The sequence below is a fragment of the Emiliania huxleyi genome, assembly GCF_000372725.1.
Source record: "Emiliania huxleyi CCMP1516 unplaced genomic scaffold EMIHUscaffold_67, whole genome shotgun sequence".
Taxonomy (NCBI): Eukaryota; Haptophyta; order Isochrysidales; family Noelaerhabdaceae; genus Emiliania; species Emiliania huxleyi.
In genome coordinates this window covers 101,636-125,732 of record NW_005196981.1, presented here as the reverse complement: position 1 = coordinate 125,732, position 24,097 = coordinate 101,636, and the positions used below count along the sequence as shown (strand labels likewise).

The following is a 24,097-nucleotide window of genomic DNA, read 5'->3' as shown; positions in this document are numbered from 1 at the left end:
CTCGTGAGATGGCAGCCCCGCGCGGCGCTCGTGAGATGTGATATGTGGCATGTCAACGAAAAAGGTCTGAACGGCGCTACGGCTGTCTAGCTCTAGGAAACGTGGCCAGAACGGTGCGCATCTCGCAGTTCGCAAAGGGCTGCATCATCACCTCCTTGAGCTCTGCCGCTCGCGGGCCGCCGTACTCGACGGCGACCGGCAGCCCGCGCAGCTTGCGCGTCAGCCCAAGGCTGAAGAGCGCGCGCAGAAAGCTCTGGTGCGACACCACCACGATCTCGCGCTCCGGCCGCCCTCCGAGCCACTCGATGGCCTCCCTCGCCCGCCTCGCCAGCGAGGGCAGGTCGCGGTGCTCGCGGTGCTCGCCGTACAGGTCGGCGGGGCCGTGCCGCGCCTCGTAGGCCGCCCAGATCGCATCCTCGTCGTGCGGACACGCGCTAAAGTCGACCTGCTCGAACTCTGGACGGATCTCCGAGAGCGGCCGCCGCCTGTCGCAGAGAAAGTTGACCGTCTCGCGCAGCGACTCGCACGCCGCCATCGGCGGGCAGCCGTCCGGGCCGCGGAAGCACATGACGCCGGTCTGCAGCGTGCGAGTCAGCGGAGAGCTCGCAATCAGCTCTGGCCTGAGGCCAGCAGCCTCGACGGTCGCGGCGAGGGCTGCGCACTGCGCCTCTCCCTCTGGCGTCAGGCGCGCGTCCGCGGCCCGCTGCTGGATGGGCCGCGCGTCAACGTTGTGGAAGCCCTGCGCGTGCCGAATGAAGTGAAGGAGCTTCTGGTTGGGCTCGAGCGAGACGGTGCCCGTCGGCTGCGCAAACCACGTGCTCGCCCGCTCCCGCTCGGGAAGGCGGCACACTGCACTCTTCTTGTGCACGTCGCCGACAGACGCAAACGTGAGCGTGGCCGCGGGAGCGGGGGTTTCCATTTTATGGCGGCGATGTGGTGCAGCGCGTCTGTGGTGCAGCGCGTCTGCGTTAACGCTGCGTCGAGCCGCCAGGGCGCGTACAGTGTCGTATGAATCAGACTCTTTTTTTCCATGCACATGCACATGTGTACGCACTGTGTGTGTGTGTGGGGGGGGGGGGGGGGGGCAGCCAGTGCTGTGGCGATGCCTCCGGCTGTTTGCGGCGGGCGGCTTGCTGCTCGCTGCATGGCGAAAAACTCGTCTCGCCACACACCAAGGGCGTATGCTCTGGCGAGACGTGAGGCGCATGAGCCCAGGAGGGGAGGGGGCATGCGTAACGACACTGCTAGAGATGCCTTTCGGGGCCCAGAGTGCAGAGACAAAACTTCTGATGCCATGCGTGACCTAGTAGTTAGTGTCCCCACAGCTACTTGGCCTTGCGTGCCGCAACGACCCACAGTGCTGGTACCACTCTGTTCACGTTCACAGCTCTAAAGTGGACCATAACTACGATACTGGAGGTATCTCGAGACCTCGATAGAATCTGGACGCCACCTGCTCACGAGGCTCACACCTACGCTCACGTGGAACCCACACCTACCCCCGCTCACATAAACGCAGCGCACAACCCCGGGACCGAAATCGCACACTAAGGCTCACACGCTGCGCTCCACACTCAAACTCGGACTGCGCGAAGGTCGGAGTCGCGCGAAGGTCGGAGTCGGTCAGAAGCTGTATGTGTGTATGTAGGAAGGTGAAGAACAGAAGCTCCACCCCGGCATCGTGTGAAAGAAAGTCTGTCCCCGCGCGCGCGGCGGTGCAGCCAGCTTCGCGACGAGCGCGTCCACGCGAGAGGCCTGCCCCGGCTCGTGCCGACGGGGTGGGCAGAAAGTCGGCGAGCCACACACACATATATGTGCGCGGCAAAGCGGCAGCGCCTGGAGAGTGGCAAGGCCGCCCTCACAGAGGCGGTGGCGGGCGACGGAGCGGCGAGTGCAGACGAAAGCAGCGACGACGACGATGAGGCATTTTCGGGCGTCCCACGGCGCAGCGTGGGGACTCTCGCAGACGGCGCTTGGTCGGGACGGGCGGGCGTTGGCCACTTGACCGACGGCTCGCTGAGCGACGACTCGTGCGAAAGCGAGGCCTCGAGCGACAGCGAGGAGGCGCACCGGCAAAGTGAGACGCTCCCCGCCGCCGACGCTGCAGACAGCGGCGCTGGCGCCTCCTCGTGCCTTCCCTCGGCTGCACGGGCCGCTGCCATCGCCGACCTGGCAAGCCAGGTGGGGACGCCCCGCCCCCCCGCGGCTTTGCCGACCGCTGCCCCTCAGCACGTCAATAAAGCCACGCAGCTCGCACCGTGTCGGCTGCGTGGTCATCAAGCGTGCCACACCGACCGCCGCCCGTCAGCAGAGCCGCAGCGCTCTCACCCCTGCGATGTTGGCTTTGAGACGAGCGCCCACTCCCTCCCCCCCCCGAGGCAATGGCGTCGCATCTTTCCTCCCCACCCCTCCTCGCATCTTTCCTCCCCACCCCTCCTCGCCCCTCTCCCCCACCCCTCCTCGCCTGGCGGCGGCACCCGCGCCACAGGTCGACGCGTGCTGGGGCCTAGCGGACCCGCTCGCCGCGTGGCTGCCGCGGTGCACCGAGCGGCTCGAGCAGCTCCGCCGCCGTGGGGCCGACGCCGCCGCTCTCTCTGCTGCCAGGCGCGGCGCAGACGCAGAGTAGCGGCCCTTCACCGACGCACAGGGTTGGGCCTGTCCGCGCCTGCAGTGCCAACCGCCGCCTGCAGTGCCGACCGCCGCCTCAGCGGCCCTCCCGCCCCCGCGCACGTAGCCCGCCTCTCCCGCCTCCGCCCCCGCCTCCGCCCGCCCCCCCCCCCCCACACCACCACCACCTCCCCACAGGGCCGCCCTCCTCGAGCGGCTGCTGCGCGGCCTGCTGCTGCTCCGGCCCGCCTGCCGCCGCCCTGGACTTCCTTTTTTAGCCGCTCGAGATGTCTTCTTCATAGGCCTGCTGCTCGGGCCCGCCCCTTCCTCCACCCTCGCCGCCTTCGCCGCCGAGGGGGCGGCGCACGGCTTGCTGCCCGCGCTGCCTCTGCTGCAGGCGCTCCTCGCCCGAGCGCGGCAAATTCACTACTCGACGGAAGACTGGGTGGGTATCTCTGTCTTTCACGCTGCGCAGGCGCTCCTCGTCGCAGCTCGCGCCGAGCCGCCGCTGCCGAGCCGCTTGAGCCGTCTGCCACGGCGCCGTCGCCGTGGCTTGCCCTTGGACAGGAGAGGAGGGAGGCAGCCGGCCCAGCCTCAGAGGGACGCTACTAGGCTCCTCGCCCTCGCCGCAGACGTCGCCCCCTTCGCCCTCGCGCCTCTCGCCCTCGCGCCGGACGGCGCGCCGCGCCGCGATCGCGAGGGCGGCGCCGCCGGCCGGGAGGACCACGCCGCCGCCGGCCGGGAGGACCACGCCGCCGCCGGCCGGGAGGACGCTCTCGAGGACCACGCCGCCGACGGTGACGCCGGCTGGGATGCGGCCCGGGCCGCCGCCGCTCTGGTGGAGGCTGCCTGCCGGGGGCTGGCTGCGGCGGTGAGAGGGAGCGGCGGCGACGGCGCGGCCGGCGCCGCTCCCTCGGCCGCGGCGGCGGCCAGTTGTGCCGCGGTGCTGCGGCGCGTGGCAGGCTGCAGCGCCATTCTCTGCGCATTGTGCGTCGTTCAGGCACCGCCAGCTTCGCCCCCCCGCCCCCCCCCCCACCACCACCACCACCACCCCCGTGCCCCACCAAGCCAACCCTCCTTGACCGGTCAACAGGCGCAGCTGCCGGAGGAGTGGCGAGCACTCACCGACGCCGCCGACGCCGCCCGCCGGAGCTCAGAGCCGCTCCCGCACTTCATCGCCACTCTCGCCGCCGCCAAGCCGCGCGAGGCGGGCGGCGGCGGCGGCGGCGGCCTGGCCGCCGCATGCCGCCCCCTCGCGGCGAGCGTTGCGACGTCTGCGCTCTCGTCTCCGCCCGCGAGCCTGCTGCCGTCGCTCCGAGGCTCCGCGTGGGCGGCGGCCGAGGCGAAGCCGCCGCTCAGTGTGCTGTTCGGCGGCGCGGCGTGGAGGCAGATGCGGTCGCAGCGGCATTCGGCCCGACCTGCCGACAAGACGCGCGGCGGCGGCGGCGGCGAGGGGCGGAAGTGCCCGTGGGCCTTCGGCGCGGGCCTATCTCGCACGCGCGGCCCGCCTCTGTCTCCGCACGGGCTGCTCCCCTCTGCGGCGCGCCTCTCCGCTCCGCCGGCAGTGGTGGGTGTCGCTCGAGGGTGAGGAGAGGGCCTTGTTCGTCCTAAGGTGTGGCCGCCCGCCGACGGCGATGGGGCGGGAGGCTTCGCGGGTGGAGAGTGCACGGCCGAATGGCTGCGGCTGCTCTTTGTGCACGCCGCCGCCGCCAACTCGCCCCCCGACGGCTACTTTGCGGCGGTGCGCGCCATCCGGCGCCGCGTCGGCGACGCCGCGCTCGCGCAGCTGCTGTGGCGGCTGGCGCTGGGCTCGGAGGGGGACGCCGCGATCCAGCTCGCAGTCGCGACCCTCTGCGCTTGGCGCGGCGACGACGCGGCAGAGGAGCCGCCGACCCCTTGCCCGCCGAAGCCGCCACGTGTGCTGCGCGCCCTCGTCCAGGCGTGGAAGGCGCTGCTGCCGCGCGTCGGCCGGCCGGAGGCTGCGCGCCGCGCCGCGCTGCTCGCGCACCTTCTCTTCGCGGTCGTGGCGGGGTGGGCCGCGGAGGAGCGCCGCGCGAGCTCCCCGGCGGGCTCGGCGCGCTTGCTGAGCCAAATTGTGGGACGAGTGGCGGCGCTACTCGAGAGTGATGCGGCCGCGGGGCCAGCGGCGTCACCGCGGCTCGTCGGCCATCCCTCCCCGCCGCCGCCGTTCGCTTCGGGCTGCGTCGTCACCACGTTTGCCTTGCTCGGCCTTCACCACTCGCGAGCGCAGCTTCATCTGGTTAGCGGCGCGGCGCGGCGGAGGCTCGCCCGCGCTTTGTTCCGGCGGGACGGGTGTGCGGCGCCCCTCGCCTTGGGGTGGATCCATTTTGCGGACAAGGAGGAGGCGCTCTCGAGCGCGTCGCTGTTCACATTGTACTAGAAGACTAATCCTGGGGGAAGCAACCTTCTCTGGTAGGACGGGAAGGAGATGATAGTAGGGAGTAGAAAGCAAAGAGGAGCCCTGCGCACGCACGACTCTCCGTTTGATAGCGGGAGCACGAGGGCTCCCACTGCCCTCGCGGTATACACAAAATGCGGACGAATTGCGCCCTCGCAGCCCTGCACGCGGGGGGCGGACCGCCCTCATGGCAGATTCCAGATATCTCCGGACAGTACACAGATCACAGTACACAGAGAGGTCTCGAAGTAAACCCTCTAACACGGAGTAACGCCAAAGCCTAAAGGCTAAACCTAAAGCGGACCGCACCCTCCGCGCGCACGCTGCCCGTCGCGGGTCGCGCGATCAGGCGATCACATAAGCAGCCTCACCTTGTCAAAGTCAGCCATGTCAATCATGTGCTCGGCCCGGCTCTTGATCCACTTCATGAAGTTCTCCGCGTCCTTGGCGACCTTGGGACCGATGTATGCTTGCTTCTCCATTCCGTAGTTCTTGAACTCTTTGGCGTCGTTTAGCGACTTGGGCATGACGAAGTAGTTGTACGGGTAGTCATAGCCGCCGCTGGTGCCGAGGGGGTGGATGTGATCAAACTCGTAATCGCCCAGCTCGCCGATCTCGAGCGCCGTCCACACCTTCGCGCCCTTGACCGTCTTGAAGTAGGTGCGCATGTCTGTCGTCGTCACCTTGTTCTTCTTCTGCTCCTTGAAGTGGTCGAGCGCCTCCGTGCAGTTGCCCATGTACATCACGAGCTGCTCCTTCACGGAGATCCTCTTCGCTCCCACGCGCTTCAGCACGCGCTTGAGCGCTTGCTGGCCCAGGCTCGACGAGTCTTTTGAGTCGGGCGCGGAAGAGGGTGTAATGGAGCCGCTGGCGTCGGAGGAGGAGGCGCCGGCCGACGTCGCCGGTACGGCCTCCTCCGCGGCCGCCGAGGAGCCGCCGGCCAGGAAGGAGAAGGAGGGGAAGGAGAAGAAGGGGAAGGAGGAGACGGCGACCTGCAAGCGCGGGTGGTGACGAGGATGTGCGGGCAAGCGGCGCCGGCGGCTGGGTGAATGCGCGACGCGGCGAAGGCGGCGTGGTGGTGAGGGCAAGGCGGGCGCGCAGGGCGGCGACAGCGGGGCGATATGCGACCTTCTTGGCCGGCGGCTCCTCAGGAGGCTCCTCAGGCTTGCGCTTGCCCTCCCGTGCGGGCTGCGTCTTTGGCTCGATGAGGCCCTTCGCCTCCTTCTCCTTGACGAGGCGGCGCCTCAGCTCCGCCACATTGCCATCGGATGGGACCGGCGCGATGAGGCCCTTCTCCTGCAGGCGGTCGCAGAGCTTCCGCAGCTTTTCCTTGATCACCATCCCGACGACCGCCTCAAAATGCTCCACCAGGTGCTGCGCGTGTTCGTCCTTCCGCAACCCAGCGGAGCGATGAAAGCCGAGGCGGTAAGTGAGGTCACACAGCTCCGGGTGGCTAAAGTCCTCAACCAACCAGAGCCGGACCTGGTTGTTCATCTTTATTCGGGTCATCGCTGTCGACGTGCCCCCCCAAGCGCCGGTGTAGAGGCCGTTCTAGTTGCCGCCAACTCGCCTTTGGAAGAAAGATATTGCCCGCCGCCGCCTGCCGCCCAGTTTGCCCCCCCCCCCCCCCACCACCACCACCACCACCACCCACACACACACACCACCCATCAATAATGGGCTCAATCGTGTTGTGGCGGGCAAAAAATCTTTTTTGACCGCAGCGAATATGTTCACACCTGACTGAGCGGAGGCCAATTGATTCGCGAGGCTCTGGCAAAAGTGCGGTTGGCAACGGGCTTTTGCGGACGCAAGCCTTCAGCTGGTGCCAAACGTACCAAAACGTCCGTCCTGTCCGCGACCAAATACGCGGTCGTCGGTAGAAATGGCTTGCTTGCAAGAATGGGATGCCGACAGGCGTCACAGGCGGCGCATGCCGAGAAGTCGCTTGCCGTGCGGGAGCTCGTGCGCCTCTCCCTGCGCGTGCAGTCCACGGGCGTCGTCGCGGAGCTTCATCTCGACTGGGTATATCATAAAACGGAGATTTACTAGATGATAAAAATAAACAAAACCCCGAAAAAACGAAAAGAAAAAGCAACTCCGCATTCCACGAGCAGAATCGGTCCAGAAACGAGATAATCTCTTAGGCAGGAGAGAATTTTGAGGACCCACAGGTCACAGCGGAGGGGTGAGGCTCAGCGGGGTCGGGCCGTCCCGCCGCTCGAGCGGCCGCACTCTGCTCGGTACCCCCCCTGCACTCAACTAAGCTCAAGGGCTAGGGCTTTCGTGCCCGCAACCCGATCCCGCTCATCCGGCCCGCTGGGTGTGCTTCTTAGCCCCTGGCGCCCTGGATGTGAGGCTGCGCCGACTGCACTGGTCCAAGTGCTCCAAGATTTTGCGCTAGAATGCTCGTAGGAGGAGAGACTCGTTAATATGTTGTATCCCTATCCCCACACAGCTGACTGACCGTCTGCACCGCCGGCGGCGCCGGCGAGCTGTTCATCACAAAACCCCCGCAGAGCGCCATTATAAGCGCCAGCGAAAAAAAAATGCGGATGCGGAACAAAAGCCCCAAAAATTCTCGAAAGAAGGCCCAAGAGGGGCCTGCCCGCCACATGGCCGCCCCGAATAATACACATTGTCCTAGTCAGCACGGTTCGTCGGAGGGGGAGGCAAAGCCACACTCACCACAGCTCCCCTACTCCGTCTCGCGCGTGACCGCGAAGCGCAGCACGCACGTGACAAAGTCGCGCGCCGCGATGCCGTTCGTGCTTCCTGCCGAGTCGAGCTGCTGCCGCTCGTGGATCTCGTAGAGCGAGACGACGAGGAGCGCCGCCCGCGCGCGCGCCGCCGCGGGGAAGAGCGAGTGGCTTGCCGGCGACCACGGCGCCGCCGCCCGCCGGATCAGCGCCGCCGCCTCGCCCTCGCCGCCCGCGGCGCGCTGCAGCGGCGTCGGCTCGCCCTCGTGCAGGCTTGCGCCGCTGCGCAGCAGGGAGAGCGCGCGGGCGGCGGTGAGGCTCTCAAGGTGCGCGAGCGGCGTCCAGCCGCGGCTGGCGACCAGCCAGGCGGCGAGGTCGGCGTGTTCAAAGAGGTTTGCGATCTCCTCGGGCGTGCCGAGGGGCGTAGTGGCGCGGGAGGCGCCATAGGAGGAGAGGAGCTTGGCGACCTCGAGGTGGCCGTGGTAGCACGCGATGAACAGCGGCGTGACGCCTTGGGTCGTGGCTTGTTCGACCGCCGCGCCGGTCTCGAGGAGCAGCCTAGCGACCTCGAGGTGGCCCTTCTGGCACGCGATGTACAGGGGCGTGGCGCCTTGGGTCTGGGCTTGGTCCTTCGCCGCGCCGGTCTCGAGAAGCAGCTGCACGCACTCGAGGTGGCCGTTCTGGCACGCGATGTACAGCGGCGTGGCGCCATCGTTCATGGCTTGGTTGACCGCCGCGCCAGCCTCGAGGAGCAGCTGGGCGCACCCGAGGCGGTTGTTCTGGCACGCAACGAACAGCGGCGTGACGCCATCGTTGCGGGCGTGGCTGACCGCCGCGCCAGCCTCGAGAAGCAGCTGGGCGATCTCGAGGTTGCCCTTCTCGCACGCAATGTACAGCGGTGTGCCGCCGTCCTCACCGGCTTGGTTGACCGCCGCGCCAGCCTCGAGGAGCAGCCGGACAATCTCGAGGTGGCCCTGCTGGCATGCGATGTACAGCGGCGTGGCGCCGTCCTCATCGGCTTGGCCGACCGCCGCGCCAGCCTCGAGGAGCAGCCGGACAATCTCGAGGTGGCCCTGCTGGCATGCGATGTACAGCGGCGTGGCGCCTTGGTTCTGGGCTTGGCCGACCGCCGCGTTGGCCTCGAGAAGCAGCCGGACGATGTCGAGGTGGCCCTTCTCGCACGCGATGTACAGCGGCGTGGCGCCATGCTGCGGGGCTCGATTGATCGCCGCGCCCGCCTCGAGAAGCAGCCGGGCAAGCTCGAGGTGGCCCTTCTCGCACGCCATGTACAGCGGCGTGAAGCCGCCCTCATCGGCTTGGTTGACCGCCGCATTGACCTCGAGGAGCAGCTGAACGCACTCGATGTATTCCTTCTCGCACGCAAGGAGAAGAGCGGAGGCGTCATCCCCGTCAGCCGCCCCAACGTCTGCGCCGGCCTCGAGCAGCAGCCGCACCGCCTCGGCTTGCCCGTGCCGAGCGGCCCAGGTGAGCAGCGTGTCCTGCGTGTCGGTCTCGAGCCGCGCGTTGAGAGTGCCGCGCGTCCGCCGCCCAGAGAGGAAGGCTCGCAGCGCGCCCAGGTCGCCCACCGCGAGCTCGGCCAGCTTGGTTGGGTGGAGCGCGCCGCTCATGCCGCGAGAAAGAAATGGCTGTGAACTCCCCCCCACCCCCCCTCTCTCTCTCTCTCTTCTCTCCCCCCCCCCCTCTCCCCTCTCCAGTGCAGCCTTCGCGCTACGATGGCCCGGTCCGGTCACAGACCGTACCTTACCTATATGCCCGGCTGTCTCCTCACCGCTCAACACACACACACCTCACACAGTCGCGGCTGCACGACGTCACAAGCACGCCACTCCCATGCTGCTGCGACGCTGCGATGACGATATTCTCGGCTCGGTGGGCTTCGTCCTTGCGGCCGGGGCCGAGCCAGCCGAGGCCGACGGCGGTCGGCAAGACGAAGAGCCACGGCACCTATCGTCGCGCGCGGCCGCCGTCGCTCCTCTTTCGCGCGCCTCGTCGTCGAACCCGTCGTCGCCGGGCGAGGCGCTCTGGCCAGATCGATCGCCAGACTCCACGTCGACCAGCCGCCCAAGTCGTCGAGGCGCTTCCGTTGTTCGATCCGCTGCGGGTGGAGCCGGGCTCCGCCGTGGATTATTCGACGAGTTCCGCCGGGCGCCCATTAGCACGCGGCGCATCTTCTCGCGCCACGCCGGCTTGGGCCGCGGCGTGCGCTCGGTGCGTCGCCGCTCCTCTGCGCGCCGGGGGACCGCGATATAGGCGGTGTAGCAAAAGGCGACCTGCAGCGCGACGAAGAGAGCGATCGAGACGAAGAGCGCGACTGAGTCGGCGAAGGGGTCGCGCACGAAAGCAGCTTCGAAGACGAGGAGGATGCAGATCATGATGCAGGCGAGGACATACCTGTCGAGAAGCGTCACGTAGGCGATGGCCGGGATGGAGGAGGCGACCGACATCTTGTACGCCGTGCTGGTCAGCACAATCGCCCCCATGTACTCCAAGCGTCCTTCTACATTGGACGTCTCGTGCGCAAACTGACAGCAGCCCATCAGCACAAAGCACGCCATTGGAAAGACAACGTTGACAAGGTGGTAGTTTGGCCGCCGCGTCACCTCGACGCAGGTCTTGAGCACCGGGTACGTGCGGCCCGGCGACGGATTGAGCGTCTCGAGGTCGAGCCGCACAGGCTTGCTCATCTCCCACACATCTTTGAGCGCAAAGTGCGTTGGACGCTGCAGCTTGACGGTGAGCGGCGACCACGTGAAGCGGACGGGAGCGATGCCCTCGTTGGCGCAGTGGGAAGACAGGTGAACCTGCAGAATCTGCGAGTCGTAAGGGAAATCATGCAGCTTGAAGTGCTGGAGGAACGTGCCGTCTACCCTGAGGATGAGGTGCAGGTCGTCAGCCCCCATCTTTGTCACCTTGCGCTCAGCATATTCGAGCTTCAGCGCGTTCGGAAAGTGGAACTGATGCAGGAGCCAGGTTGCGCTCGGCCGCAGCTGGAAATCAGAGGGCTCGTTGAGCCCTCGTAAGAGGTCGTCGTCGCGCTGGCCGCCGCGAAGGATGAGCTGGAAGAATAGGCGTGCGCTGAAGGCGTGCTCGATCTGGTCGATCTTGGAGACGTGTAGGATGTCGATGCGGGCAACCTCGCAGGTGAGCGGCTGCTCGCGTGGCGTGGCCGGCGCAGGCGCTGTGATCGGCATGCCGCGCGAACAAAGGCTGCTAGAAGGGGTAGGGTAGTGCTCCTGCAAGGCTGCAAAGGACCTGTCCTGCATTCGGATTCCAAGAAAATCGGCACCCACCGGGTGCAAACGACGTTTTGTTCTTGCGCAGCAAGATTGGGCGTCTTCTGTCGCAGTCCCTTTGATGGGCGGCCCCTGGGTGGGGGCCACCTCGAACCCCAAGCAAGCCTGGGGCTTCGAGTGGAGGGTGCCCCGGATTCATCCATCCGTTGGGCTTGCGGGAGGCGGACGGCATCCGTGCAGCATGCTGCTGTCTTAAGATCCGACAGGTTCGGCACCGGGCACCGCCTCGGCGGTGCCCGGACAGCAGGTACTGCGTAGCGCCTTCCGTTGGAGCTTGAGCACTTGAGCACTGGATAGGGTCGATTCCGCATGGTACGGGACCCCTCGATCGTTCGTCTCGCCCTCCGTTGGAGGCACGCACGCCCGCACGCGACTCCCGACTGACCCTTTACGCTCCAATGTATCACACCATACGATGCTAGATGCTTGGGTCATGACTCATGTGGAGAAGCCGAGATCAACTAGTTAGTCGCGAGCGGTCGCGCGGTTGTCAGTCAGACCCGCACCCTCGCCGCCGGTAGGAGGAGGCTGCGCTGCACAAGCACGGGCGGGAGGGGCTTCTCCTGCGGAGTCGTGCGTGCGCAGGGGCACTTGGAGCACTTGCAGGGCTCCCGCTAGCTTTCTTCTACTCCCTACTAGGATTTTGCGTCCCGTGCCACGCAAATTCTCTCGATCGACGCCAAAAGCTTGGGCGATTGCTGACAACCTTATGTATCAACACTTTCGATAGACCGAAAGTAAGATCGTTCGGTGCAGAAACCCCGGCCATGCCCATGTAACGCAATTGTGCTCGATTTTTTTGATTTTTTGGTCGAGAAGTGTCTCCAAGTCTTCTGGACCCATCGATGGCCGTCGCCTCGACGCCGCTCGTCGCGGCACCATCGTGCCCGGCCTGGGCGAAGCATCGTCGCGGGCGCCAGCCGCAGTTCGACGGCAAGCCGTGCGAGCCTGCCGAGGAGGAGGACATGTGGCTGTGCCTGGCCGACGGCCGCGCGCGCAGCACCGCCGACCTGAAGCGCCTGGCGACAGCCGCTCGGGTGCGAGCGAAACGAGCAGGAGATGCAGCCGCCGCGAACACGCGCGATCGGCAGGCGCGCGACCAGCGCCGCCGGCAGCGTGAGCAGCACGACCGGCGCGCAGCGCCGGCGGTCGCCAAGACCGTGCGCCCACAACGCGGCCAGTGCGGCTGCCCGGCGCACGCGGTGTGCGGCATGTGCGTCGACCAGGGCAAGCTCGCCGCGGCCGAGCAGGCGGCCATCGACCTGCCTGGAGACGCGCTTCCACGCCTCGACGAACGTCGTCATGGACCTGGAGCGGCCCGAGGACGAGACGGCGGCGCTGCTGCAGCGCTGCGTGCACGTCTCCGACGAGACGAAGTGTGAGGTTTGGTGGAGGCTGTAGCGTCGTCGCGCGTAAGAAGAGTGGTGAAATGAAAAGGAGTTGCGGTGTTGATCGCCGCGGGAGCCCTCTTATCCTCTTGCTGCCCAGGTTCCGACCCTCTGCGTGGCCGACTCACACAGCGAGCCTTCCTGTCTCCCTGCTGCTGATTCATCGGTCGTGCTCAGTCAAGATATTGTAGAGACCGACCATATGCACAATATCTTGACTGAGAGCTAAGCCCAGTTCGACGATCGGCAGCCTCACCGCGGGTCGCGCCGCTGTGCAGCGAGAGCCAGGCTCGCCCGGCGAAGGTGACCAGAGAGTGCTCAACAAATACCAGAAAAAATCAGGGAGCCTCAGAGAGTGCCACTGCCATCACCCAGGCCGCGGGAGCCGATCGGCTGCGCCGAGGACAGCTCCCTCAGTGTGCTCCGCGGCTCACCAGTGTGCGCCGCGGCGCCGTCCAGCCACTTTGGCGGCCAGCCACCGGTCGAGTTCTTCGACTCTGGAGGACAGAAAGGTACCGTCTGAAAGGTATTTTCATGCTCTATTGACTGGCGAAAAAATCCCCCGCAAAATGTTTTCACAGCGGGCGTGATTCACACCGAAGCATGAGCAAAGCATCGGGCAGCAAGAGGTTATGTGTGGTGTGTGCAATGTGCATGCGGCGGCGCCCCGTCCTCTTTTCCTCCTCCTCCTCCTCCTCGCCACCTCCTCCGCGAGGAAGCGCTGCCGCACGTCCGAGGATGAGCCGGAGCCGCCTGTCTTCCGAGGCCAGCCGATACCGACGGGCGAGCGTGTCCGAATGCCGCAGACAGCCGGGCTGGAGTGGCAGCTCTTTCTGCCCGCGGGCTGGCGGAACGCAACTTCCGAGCCGCTGTTCCCCGTCGTCGTCTTTTTCCACGGCTCTGGCGATGGGCACTTTACGGTGATGAACTCGCAGAGCCTGCCGCGCCTCCTGAGCGGCGACCAGTCGACGTGCTTTGACCACGACCACTGCTGGCGCCTCGATGCGGAGTATGAGAGGGTGGCTGCAAAGGCCGAGGCGCCGGCCTCGTCCGGCCGCGCCTACCTCGACCAGGAGGTGGACCTCCGCTCTCCGCTCGCCGCCTGTGACTTTGCGAGCACCTTTCCCGCGATCGTCGTCATGCCGCAGGGCTGGCTTCCAGCTCACCGCACCGGCTGGACGCGAGGCAAGACCCTCCAGGTCGAGCGGCTGACGCAGCACGTGCTCTCCACCTACCGCGGAGATCCGACGCGAGTCGTCCTCTCCGGTCAGTCGGCGGGCGGAGCCGGCGCTTGGAAGTTTGCTGCGGCGAAGCCCGAGCTGTGGTCGGCCCTCAACCCAATCTGCATGCCGGCGCCCGCCTCGATTGCGCCCAGGCTCGCCGGACTCAATGTGTGGGTCGTCGGCTGGGCGGGAGACGGCGAGCACGGGAACGACGCCGTGGTGGCCGCGCTCAAGGTGCAGGCGGCCAAGGCGCCCGCTGTCGTGCCGAGTGTGCATTTGGGCGCGTCCGTCCGCTACACTCGGTACGACAAGGCGCCGGGCCCGCCCGACCCACTCTACCGCAGCATGCTCAACCACGCGAGCTACGACCTGATCTACCGCGACCCACGACTCTGGGAGTGGGCCTTTGCCAAACGCAACTTGCAAGGCGAGGAGGCGTGGCGGCACGCGGGCAAACGAAGGGAGTAGATTTTACGCATAAGATGCCCGAGAGCATCGGGCTCTGTTAGAATGATGATATGGTTGCTTTACCATGCCGGAATATATTACACACGCCTCCGTTACTCTTACCGCTTACGACGCCGCTGGTGCGCCGCCCCCCCCCCTTTTTTTGCTCGTTTCTCTCTCAGCCTCCATTTCAGCCGACCGCCTCGGCGTACAGCGCTTCGTAGCGGACGAAGTCGTCGCTCGCCATCTTCTGCTTGGGCACCAGGGCGCACCACCTCCACCCAAGGCGTGCCTTCCTGCCCACACCCGGGTCTACGATGCTCGCGTTCCGGTCGCACACCACCGCCTCGCTCTGCGCGCGCGCGAGGAGGCTGCTGTTGGCCAGCCGCTCCATCAGCTCCAACCGCTTTAGCTTGTGGTAGACGTGAGGACAGGGCCCCGTCTGCTGGTGGGTCCAGTTGCGCACGGCGCCCGGCGTGATCTTCCAGTACGCGTCTCGCATCAACGCGGACAGCAGCACGAGGTCGCGATGAGACATGAACCGGTAGGCCAGGTACGCGAGGTATACCTCCTCGAAGAAGATAGTGTTGCTGGGATGCCGCGGGTGCTCGGGCCCGCGATACGTCCCATACCAGGGGTGCAAGAGCGGCCGCTCCGTGCGGGCTGGGCTCAGCACGTAGGCCTCCGTGCCGGAATGCCGCAGCAGCGTGGCCAGCTCGACCGCCAGCGGCCGCGAGTAGGCGATAAAGGGCCCACCGGCAAAGTGGAAAGGACCCACGAGCGTGTCATTGGCGTGGGTCGCTTTGAAAGAGTTGATGCACCGGAGGCTCCCGGACAGCCCGTAATCCCAGCAGCTCGCCATCATACTCTCCACATGCCACGCGTATACGTTTTTGAACGGACCAAAGACGATCCGCTCGGACTGCGCTGCCGCGGTGCTCGGCAGCAGCAGGCGCGCGATGGCGCCGGCGTTGAAGAGCGCGTCGTCGTCGGCGCGCGCGATGAAACGGACGCACGCGGGCAGCGAAGAGGCGAAGCGCAGGAGCGCGTTCTGCAGCATGAGCTTGCCAGCAACGTGCACCCAGCGGCTGCCGTTTTGTGGCAACGCCACTTGCATCACGTCTCCCAGCGCCGTCGCCTCGGCCGCCGCCTCCTCGGAGGCCACCATGACGAACCGCAGCGCCGCGTCCGCGTCTGCGCCGCAGGCTCGCCGCTGGATATCCCGCCGTCGTCGTGCCGTGTCCCATTGAAGCTGAGCACGCCCACCACCAGCACGGGGCTTCCCAGCAGCGGCGGCGCTGCTGAGACCATCGCTTCCGTGGGCTGGTGGGACATGGCGATTGCGGCGCCGGGTTCGGCCGGAGCTCTTCCCTTAAAGCTGTCATAGACGCCCCCTGGAATCGACACGGAGACCTGCTCCACGATTGGCTGAAGCCTGACTGAAATGTGGTGGTTTTGCGCCATTGGTCGTCCCCCCTCACCGTCATCTCAAGTCTACAACGGTGTAAGTTCCCGGCCGGTCTTCATTCTCCGAGCCATTTGTCGTAGGATGGGTTTTGTTTTTAGGTTCGTTGTTAGCAGATCAAGGCACAGAGCTCACAATCACACACACAAATCACAGCGAGAGGAAAGCCGCGGCGAGTCGCAATCCAGGGGTCATTGTGGCGGGCCACCCTGTCCAGAGAGGCATAATCTGGGGTCTTTCGACCGAGTCTATGAGTCCTGGCCGCCTCCCGCTGGTGGCAAGGTTGAGCAACCGAGCGACGGAGATGTTGTGGCTTTGGGTTTGTTGTTAGCATTTGTTCTTTGCCAGTCTCCTGCTGAAGGGCTTGTGTTGTTGTTCGAATTGTGTCGCGCCTTTCATCATTTGTTTCTTTCTTCTTCCGGTCTCGGAAAAAGAAAAAAACTTGTCGCCGCCATCGGAGTCGGGCGCTTCATGTTGAGCGAAGAGGCCGCTGGCCACGCGCCGCTGGGCGACACGCCGCGCGTGCGCGCCGGGATGCTTGCGCAGCACAATGCGATGGCGGCGGCGGCAGCGCCGCTGGCCGAGCTCTCCGCTTCCATCAGCAGCCTCGCGTCGGGCACCGCCGCGCTGGCTTCCGCGGGCGTTGCTGGCCGCGAGGCGCTCCTGACTGCGGAGGATTCGGCCGGCGTGGGCGAGGTGTACGCCCAGCTCGCCGAATTCGGCGAGGCGCTCCAGGCGCAGCTCTCCGCCGTGGTCCTCGCGCCGCTCACCGAGCTGCAGCAGACATGCCTCGCGGCGGTGCGGAGGTCAAAGGCGTTCGACGAGGAGTCCGAGGCGCTGGAGGCGGCGCACCGCGCGTACCTGTCGCACTCTCGCGAGGCGTCTCTCGAGACGCGCGCCGTCGCCGCGCAGGAGCTGGACGATCGCCTCGCGACCGCCTCGCTCTCGCTGCTCGACACCCGCGAGGCGCTGCGCGAGGCGTGCGGCGGCCTGCGCGCCGCGCCGCAGCGCGCCGTCGGCGAGCTCCTCGTGGCGCAGCTGTCGTACCACCAGAGCTGCGCCCGGCTGCTCGCGGACCGGATCGAGCTCGCCAAGGCGCTGCTCTCCTCCGCCGACCAAACCTCGCAGTGCCTCGCTGCGGAGTCGGCCGCCGCGTCCGCGCTGCGAGGAGCGATGCCGCGCCCGATGTCTCGAGACACGGCGACGGCGCCGCTGGTCGAGGGCTGGCTGCAGAAGGGGTCCTTCAACCTAAGCACGCCGGGCGAGCGCTCGTCGCTGCACCGGCTGCGTCCGTGGAGCCGCCGCTACTTTGTGCTAGACCTTTTCCTAGACCTTTCCTAGACCTTTCCTGGACCTTTCCTAGGAGCCGCCGCTACTTTGTGCTCGACCCGTCGGGGAAGCTCTACTTTTACAAGGAGCGGGAGGCGGCAGACGGCGGCCGCGCGTCGATGCAGGTACCCCCCCATATCTCCCCATATCTCCCCACATCTCCCCACACCTCCCCACATCTCCCCATATCTCCCCACATCTCCCCACATCTCCCCACACCTCCCCACATCTCCCGATGCAGGTGCCGCTCGACTTGCGGCTCGTCTCCGCAGTGACGGCGGTCAACGGGCCGCTCGAGTTCGAGCTCTGCCTCGGCTCGCGCACGCTCCGGCTCAAGGCCTTCGACCTCGCCGACCCCAGCTCTCCCCATCTCTCCCCATCTCTCCCCACATCTCCCCACATCTCCCCACATCTCCCCACATCTCCCCACATCTCCCCACATCTCCCCACATCTCCCCACACCTCCCGCAAGGCGTTCGACCTCGCCGACCGGCTCAAGTGGACCGAGGCCCTCTCCTCGTACCTCGCCTCGCACGGAGAAGAGCGCGAGGCGGCGCAGCGCGCGTACCGCCACCGGCTCCTCGCGCGCGGCACGGGCGTGCGCGACTTCGGCGGCGGCGAGGGCGACGCCGGCGAGTCGTCCAACGGCACGTCGCTCTGCGGCTATCTCTTCCGGCAGGACTCGGACCTGCGAGGGCGGTGGAGGCGGTGGTGGTGCGAGGTGCGGCGGGACGAGCTCGCCTGCGTCTTGTTTGACTCTGTTCGCGTCTCGGACCCGATCCAGGACAAGCTGCTGCAGGCTCCTCTCTTGTCCTCTCTTCTCCTCTCGTCTCCTCTCTTCTCCTCTCGTCTCTCCTCTCTTCTCTTCTCTTCTTCTCTCTTCTCCTCTCCTCTCCTCTCCACTCCACTCCTCTCCTCTGACCGATCGGCGACACGCTGCCGCAGGCTCCCGGCTGGGCAGAGGAAGCGCTCTCTCACTTCCTCCCCGACCGACCAACCCAACGCCGCTCGCCGCGCGCCGCCGCCGGCGCGCCTCCTCCTCCGCCTCCTCCTCCTCCTCCTCCGATGCCGGCGACGATGGCTCTGGCCGCCGTGTCCGAGGGCTCGCCGCTGCCTCCGATGCCAGCTGACGGGCGGCGGGGGGAGGGGCGGGGGGAGGGGCGGGGGGAGGGGCGGGGGGAGGGGCGGGGGGAGGGGCGGGAGGCTCCTCCCCCTCTCCCCCTCGCCGACGCGCCGCGAGCCGCCTCCTCCGCCTCCTCTTCCTTCGAAGGCCTCTCCCCAGGCCACCGCTGCCGCTCCTCCTCCTCCGCCGCTTCGGTACAGACGACGTGCGTGAGCTCACCCGCGCGCTCATTCGTCTCCCCAGGCCGCTCCTCCGCCTCGTCCGCCGCCTCCTTCCAAAGGGCGCGGACTCCGACGGGCGCGACTTCGCCGCCCCGGCTGCAGCTCGTTGTATGCCGCCCGCATTTCTCTTTTAGGCCTCCGACGAGCACGACTTCGCCGCAGCCGCAGCACGCCCCTCGCTAGGCCACGCGCCGCAGCAGCGAGGCGTGCTGCCGCCGCAGCAGGGCTCGGGTGAGCTCGCTCGACTCGACTGAACGAGCCCCTCCCGACCCTAGGCGTGCTGCTGCCGCAGCAAGGCTCGGGTGCGCCCGTCCTCTCGATCGACGACGCGGCGGCGCCGCTGCCTTTCCGCGAGGCGGGAGCTGTGAAGAGAGGAGCTGTGAAGAGAAGAGCTGTGAACAGGCGCCGCTGCCTTTCCGCGAGGCTGAGGCTGTGAACAGCGTCTCTTCACACCTCTAGCTGTGAACAGGCGCCGCTGCCTTTCCGCGAAGCGGCGCGGACGGTCTTCCCCCTCGCCACCGTCACCGTCCGCGAGGCGGCCAGCCTAGCCCCTCCCCTTTCCTAGACCTTTCCTAGACCTTTCCTGGACCTTTCCTGGACCTTTCCTGGACCTTTCCTAGACCTTTCCTGCACCTTTCCTAGACCTTTCCTGGACCTTTACTGGACAGACCTTTACTGGACCTTTACTGGACCTTTCCGGGAACCTTCCTGTAGGCGCGCAGCCAGCCGCTCCCTTTCTGTTTCGAGGTCATCTCGCCGGCCGGCTCGGCGCTGCTGCAGGCGAGAGCGTCGCTGCACGAGAGGATGAGAGAGGATGAGTCCACGACAAGAGCATGGCACGCCCACGACTCGCCCACGCAAAAGCGCAACCGCTGGCCAAAGATCGCACGGGACGGGCAGGCAGCGACACCGCTCCACGCTGCGCAGGCGAGCGCGCAGCACGAGATGGCGGAGTGGATGCAGGTGATTCAGAACGGGACAGCGGCTTGCCTCGGGTCGCTCGGCGTGCGCGCCTCGGCGCGTGAGGAGGAGGCGGCGCTGCCAGTCGTTCGCGAAGTGGCCGGCAACGGCGCGTGCGCCGATTGCGGCGCCCCGGCCCCTACTTGGGCGTCGATCAACTTGGGAGTGACCATCTGCCTCGCCTGCGCCGGTGTGCACCGCCGGCTGGGCACGCATCTCTCAAAGGTGTGCGCTCGCTCGAGCCGGACACGCCTTGCGTAGCCCTGCGCGCGCGGCACCCCACTTGCCGCGGAACCAAAGACACACGCGTCCTCCTCCCAAAGGTGCGCTCGCTCGAGCTGGACACGCGCCAGTGGTCGGCGACGCAGCTGGCCCTCATGGTCGCGTTGGGCAACCAGCGCGTCAACCGCTGCTACTACGCGCGGCCGCCGCCCTGTGACGAGGCCATCGACGCCACGTCCGCTCCCCGCGGCCCACGAGAAAAAAGAAATGCGCGCGGCATTTCTGTTTTAGGCCATCGACGCCACGTCCGCCCCGGCGGCCCGCGAGGCATTCCTGCGCGCAAAGTACGAGCGGCGAGCCTTCACGGCGCGGCGAGGCCAGCCGCCGCCGCCGCCGCCGCACGTCCTCGCCGCCGCAGCGGCGGCGGACGATGCCGCCGCCATCATCGAAGCCATGGCGCTGGGGGCATCTCTCGACTCGCCGGCGCCCGCCGATGCGTCCCCCGCGCCGCCGCTGCCGCCGCCCCCGCCGGACGCCGGCGCGGCTACCACAGGCGACAGAGAGGATGGTGCGGAGGGAGGGAGTGGGTCGGGGGCGGACGGCGGTGTGGAGGGCGGCACGGCGGCGGACGGCGCGGCAGCGGAGGGCGCGGCAGCGGAGGGCGCGGCGGCGGAGGGCGCGGCAGCGGAGGGCGCGGCGGCTGCGCCTGTGTGGAGCGAGACGCTCGCGCGCGAGCACGCCGACCCTAGATGCTGGGAGACCATCTCCCCAGATCTCCCCAGATCTCGAGGCCTGGATGGCGGAAGACCGACCCGTCTGTGTGTTCCGACGAGCACTCGAGAGGACGCGGAGTCCGCTTGTGCTCCTCCCTCCTCTTCCTAGCTCCGTGATTCACAGCCCGACGTCGGTGTGTCTCTCCACAAGGCACGCCGGCCGGACGCCGCTGCACGTGGCTGCCGCTGAGGGGGCGATGCGGGCACTCGAGCCGCTGCTGCTCAACCCACATCTCCCCACATCTCCCCACATCTCCCCACATCTCCCCACCTCCCCAGGCACTCGAGCTGATGCTGCTCAACACCATCGGCGTCGACCCGGAGGACGGCGTCGGCAAGACGCCGCTCCGGGTCGCCGTCGACCGCAACCGCGCGGAGGCGGTGTCGGCGCTGCTGACGCGCGGCGCAAACATCTCGCACGCGGATGTGAGCGGCATGACGCCGATGGGCAGCCGCCTTGGAGCTCCGCCGCCGCCGGAGGGGCACCCCTCCGCCCTCACGCGACTCTCTCGCGCGCTCCAGGCGCGGCGCAGCAGCACGGCCACGAGGAGCTGGCGCAGACCATGCTCGAGTACAAGCGCGTGACTCTTTTGGCTGGGCAGTCGGCGTGCGCCTTGAGCCATCCCGTTCAGACGGCTGCTGATCTCGCGAATAGGCTCGCGCAAGACGAGAAGCTCCTCGCGCAGGTCATCGTGGACGAGTGACGGCAGGCGCCGCCGACACCGACGCACAGTCGCACACGTCTGCGCTGAGCCGCTGACGTCGTGTTTTTTGGATCTTGCGCGGTCGGACCGACTTAGTGTATGTGGAGAGAGATATAGACATCACACCGCTTAGAAAGAAACAAAAGCGCTTGCTCGAGCAGCCCCTTCTGCGACGGCCGACGGGTAAAACACATGCAAAAAAGGTTGAGCCGACTGTGTCTTCGCTGGCAGGGCGCGGGCCAACAGCCAGTGGGACGAACGAGGGCCGCGACGGCGGCTCAAGCGGGAGGGAGCGGAGACGGTGGGCAGCGAGCGAAGTGGGTGAGACTGATGATGCTCCTTCGACTTAGGGAGCGGTTCAGATGCTGGGCGGGCTTCAGGCTGGTGCTCACGCGAAAAGGAATCGACGCGATGTGCAAAGCATACAAGAAGGGGAGAAGGAAGAGGAGAGACGCCGGTGATGACGAAGCAGAAACTAGCGCAGACGAGAGCAGGGCAGAGCCGGGGACTGGGGAGCCGGAGCAGACGGCATCGGCCGCCGAGGGAACGTTGGGAAGAGGCACGAGGAGGGCGGCGACCTCGACCGACTATCGATGGAGGACCCGTCGCCAGACGACGCAGGGCAGAAGACGGTGTCGGTGAGGCGGAGCAGACGCGCAGGGCGAGACGAGGGAGGGAGCAGGACTTTGCGGAGATCAGCAGGAGGATGTACGAAGAGATTAGGAGCAGCAGGGACCCGAGGGACCATGTGGAAGACGGCTAGTGCTAGTCCCCCATCGGGAGGACGACCCCGGCTAGTCGCCGACCACACCCACAAAGAACCCTGCACAAAGATTGCAAGGGCGGGGACCTGTTCCTTTTTACCCATCTAGAGCATACTGAGCAGGCTGCCGTCGAGCGACGAGCCATGCTGGCTCGTCGCAGGCGATGAGGTCGAGGAGCCGATGGGAGCGTCCCAGAGGCTGCCGACCACTGGCGTTCGCCCTCGGGCCCAGGGGTGGAAGGCAAGCTTCCTGGCGTTTCTGGCGAGCGTCCAGACGTCGCAGAGCATCCGGCAGGCGCGCAGCGACCCAAATTTTTGCTCACCGCACGGCCGTGCGAGCCGTCGGTCGGTGGTGATGGTCGGCGGCGGCGCGCGCCGACCAACGCGGCTGCGGTGGGCGTCATGTGGCGGGCGTCGGAATGAGCATTGTGCGCCGAATTTCGGACGTCGTGCAAGTCCAATGCGGTTCTTTTAAAGCATCGACCTCCGCTGGAACAAATTGGGCGACGAGGGGAAGGGAGTGATTCGAGAGGCGGTGATCGGAAGGGTAGGGTTCGAGCTCGAGATCGGTGTGAGTGCGCGGAACTAGCTAGGTAGGGAACTGGGCGGCACGGGCACTCCTCGCCACCCGCCGGAGTTCTTTGTTTCCAACAACTCTTGCTGGGCGACTCTGCCCGGCTGCTGCTATCATCGATGCCCTCAAAGCCGAAGGCGAAGCCCGCCGCCGCTACTAGGCGCGCGTCGTCCTCTTTCGCGAGGTATGGGAACGCAGCGGCCGTCGCAGCAGTTGTCGCCGCAGCGGTCATGGCGTCTCTTTACGGCTCCACGCTGCCGCCTCCGCCTACGAATGTGTCTGATTCCGCTGGCCGAGTGCCTGAGAGCTCAGAGCCGCCAGTCATCCGAGCGGAAGGTGCTGCGTCGGCGGAACAGGCGTCGGGAGGCGACGAGCACCCGGCCTGTGGCGAGTGGGCGGCCAGCGGTGAGTGCGAGCGGAACCCGGCTTACATGGGGAAAGCGTGCGCGCGCGCTTGCGACGGCAAGCTGCCAAAGCCCACGGAGGCTCAGCCGGCGCAGCAGCAGCAGCAGCCGGCGCAGCAGCAGCAACAGCAGGCGCAGGAGCAGCGGCAGCAGGCGCAGCAGCAGCGGCGGGCGGCAAGTGAGCCGCAAGCCGCCAGGCAGCGCGTGCCGGTCGACTGGTCTCTGCCGGAGCTGCCGCCGGACCTGGCGACGGCGCAGCGGGAGAGCGACGAGGCGCCGCCGAGGGCCGCGGGAGGCGCGCGACGTCCGACGAGCGGCTCGAGTCGCCCATTTCCCTCTCACCTGTGCTAAAGCCTTCCTTGCAGCGCGCTGCGTCGACGAGCGGCCGGACTGCGCCTCGCTCGCGCGCGCCAACCTGAGCGCTTGCGGCGAGGCGGCGTTCATGCTGCAGCGGTGCGCCGCGACCTGCCGAGTTGACCAATTCAACATGAATCAACAGTAACTCGTTCAGTAGGTGCGCCGCGACCTGCCGCACCTGTGCGTACCAGAAGCTGATCGGCACGCTGAGCCGACTGCGCCGACTCGCTGACCTAGTGAAACAGTAGTTAACATTAATTAGTTAATCAGGCACGCTGACCGACTGCGCCGACTCGCTGACCTAGTGAAACAGTAATTAACATTAATAAGTTAATCAGGCACGCTGACCGACTGCGCCGACTCGCACGAGCAGTGCGGCACTTCAGATGCGGAAGACAGATCCATGTCTCCCCATCTCTCCCCCATCTCTCCCCCATCTCTCCCCCATCTCTCCCCCATCTCTCCCCCATCTCTCCCCATCTCTCCCCCATCTCTCCCCCATCTCTCCCCCATCTCTCCCCCATCTCTCCCCCATATCTCGAGGCCTAGACGCGGAAGACAGAGACCACCCTCGCACGAGGCGACGCGCATTCGGCTGTCTTCGGCTGCACTTGGCGCTCTGACTTGGCGCTCTGACTCTGGTGCCTCCATCGAAAAAGGTGCGCCACGTGGGCGTCTGCGGGCGAGTGCGACGCCAACCCGCGCTTCATGCCCTCCTCTCCTTAGATGCCGGAGCACCGTCCGTACACCAACGAGTCGGCTCATCGTCCACTGCCCCTCCCCTGGAGGTCCCCTGGAGGTCCCTTGGAGGTCCCCTGGAGGTCCCCTGGAGGTCCCCTGGAGGTCCCCTGGAGGTCCCCTGGAGGTCCCCTGGAGGTCCCCTGGAGGAGTAGCCAACTCTTGTCTCTCCACCGGCACACTCGAGGGGGGCTCACCACTCCGCTGTACTCTCTCTCCCCATCTCTCCCCCCCTCTCCCCATCTCTCCCCCTCTCTCCCCCTCTCTCCCCATCTCTCCCCATCTCTCCCCACCTCTCCCCCTCTTCTCTCCCCATCTCTCCCCATATCTCCCCATCTATCCCCATCTCTCCCCATCTCTCCCCATC

General features: G+C 66.8%; 6 protein-coding genes across 6 annotated transcripts in view; 4 read left to right on the top strand and 2 right to left on the bottom strand.

Annotated features, from left to right (window-relative positions):
• Nucleotides 1-229: 229 nt before the first annotated feature.
• EMIHUDRAFT_56023 (phosphoglycerate mutase) lies at nt 230-769 on the bottom strand (the record flags this gene model as incomplete). The annotated part of the gene is made up of 1 exon (XM_005762563.1): nt 230-769. A coding segment is annotated over one exon (540 nt), but the record flags the coding sequence as incomplete, so codon positions are not given.
• Nucleotides 770-9,557: 8,788 nt separating this feature from the next.
• EMIHUDRAFT_215842 (hypothetical protein) lies at nt 9,558-10,937 on the bottom strand (the record flags this gene model as incomplete). Its single annotated transcript, XM_005762562.1, has 2 exons — nt 9,558-9,627; nt 9,691-10,937. The coding sequence occupies 2 exons, from the start codon at nt 10,935-10,937 to the stop codon at nt 9,558-9,560; spliced, it is 1,317 nt and encodes a 438-aa protein (XP_005762619.1).
• A 916-nt stretch (nt 10,938-11,853) lies between these two features.
• Nucleotides 11,854-12,512, top strand: EMIHUDRAFT_358249 (hypothetical protein; the record flags this gene model as incomplete). Its single annotated transcript, XM_005762561.1, has 2 exons — nt 11,854-12,416; nt 12,471-12,512. Coding segments are annotated over exons 1-2 (573 nt in total), but the record flags the coding sequence as incomplete, so codon positions are not given.
• A 712-nt stretch (nt 12,513-13,224) lies between these two features.
• On the top strand, nt 13,225-14,118 carry EMIHUDRAFT_105271 (hypothetical protein; the record flags this gene model as incomplete). Its single annotated transcript, XM_005762560.1, has 1 exon — nt 13,225-14,118. The coding sequence occupies one exon, from the start codon at nt 13,225-13,227 to the stop codon at nt 14,116-14,118; it is 894 nt and encodes a 297-aa protein (XP_005762617.1).
• Nucleotides 14,119-16,033: 1,915 nt separating this feature from the next.
• EMIHUDRAFT_631956 (hypothetical protein) lies at nt 16,034-20,894 on the top strand (the record flags this gene model as incomplete). Its single annotated transcript, XM_005762679.1, has 14 exons — nt 16,034-16,857; nt 16,926-17,016; nt 17,133-17,228; nt 17,364-17,612; nt 18,370-18,439; nt 18,511-18,569; nt 18,705-18,770; nt 18,950-19,015; nt 19,163-19,420; nt 19,519-19,638; nt 19,709-20,151; nt 20,342-20,393; nt 20,470-20,652; nt 20,724-20,894. 14 exons carry the CDS (start codon nt 16,034-16,036, stop codon nt 20,892-20,894), a joined length of 2,748 nt encoding a protein of 915 aa, XP_005762736.1.
• Nucleotides 20,895-22,350: 1,456 nt separating this feature from the next.
• Nucleotides 22,351-24,097, top strand: part of EMIHUDRAFT_452705 (hypothetical protein) — a gene marked incomplete at both ends in the record, with an annotated part of 5,453 nt that continues 3,706 nt past the window's right edge. The window contains 3 exons of the mRNA XM_005762559.1: nt 22,351-22,673; nt 22,833-22,939; nt 23,001-23,107. Of these exons, the coding sequence (XP_005762616.1) occupies nt 22,351-22,673; nt 22,833-22,939; nt 23,001-23,107 (537 nt within the window). The remainder of the gene's footprint in view (nt 22,674-22,832; nt 22,940-23,000; nt 23,108-24,097) is intronic.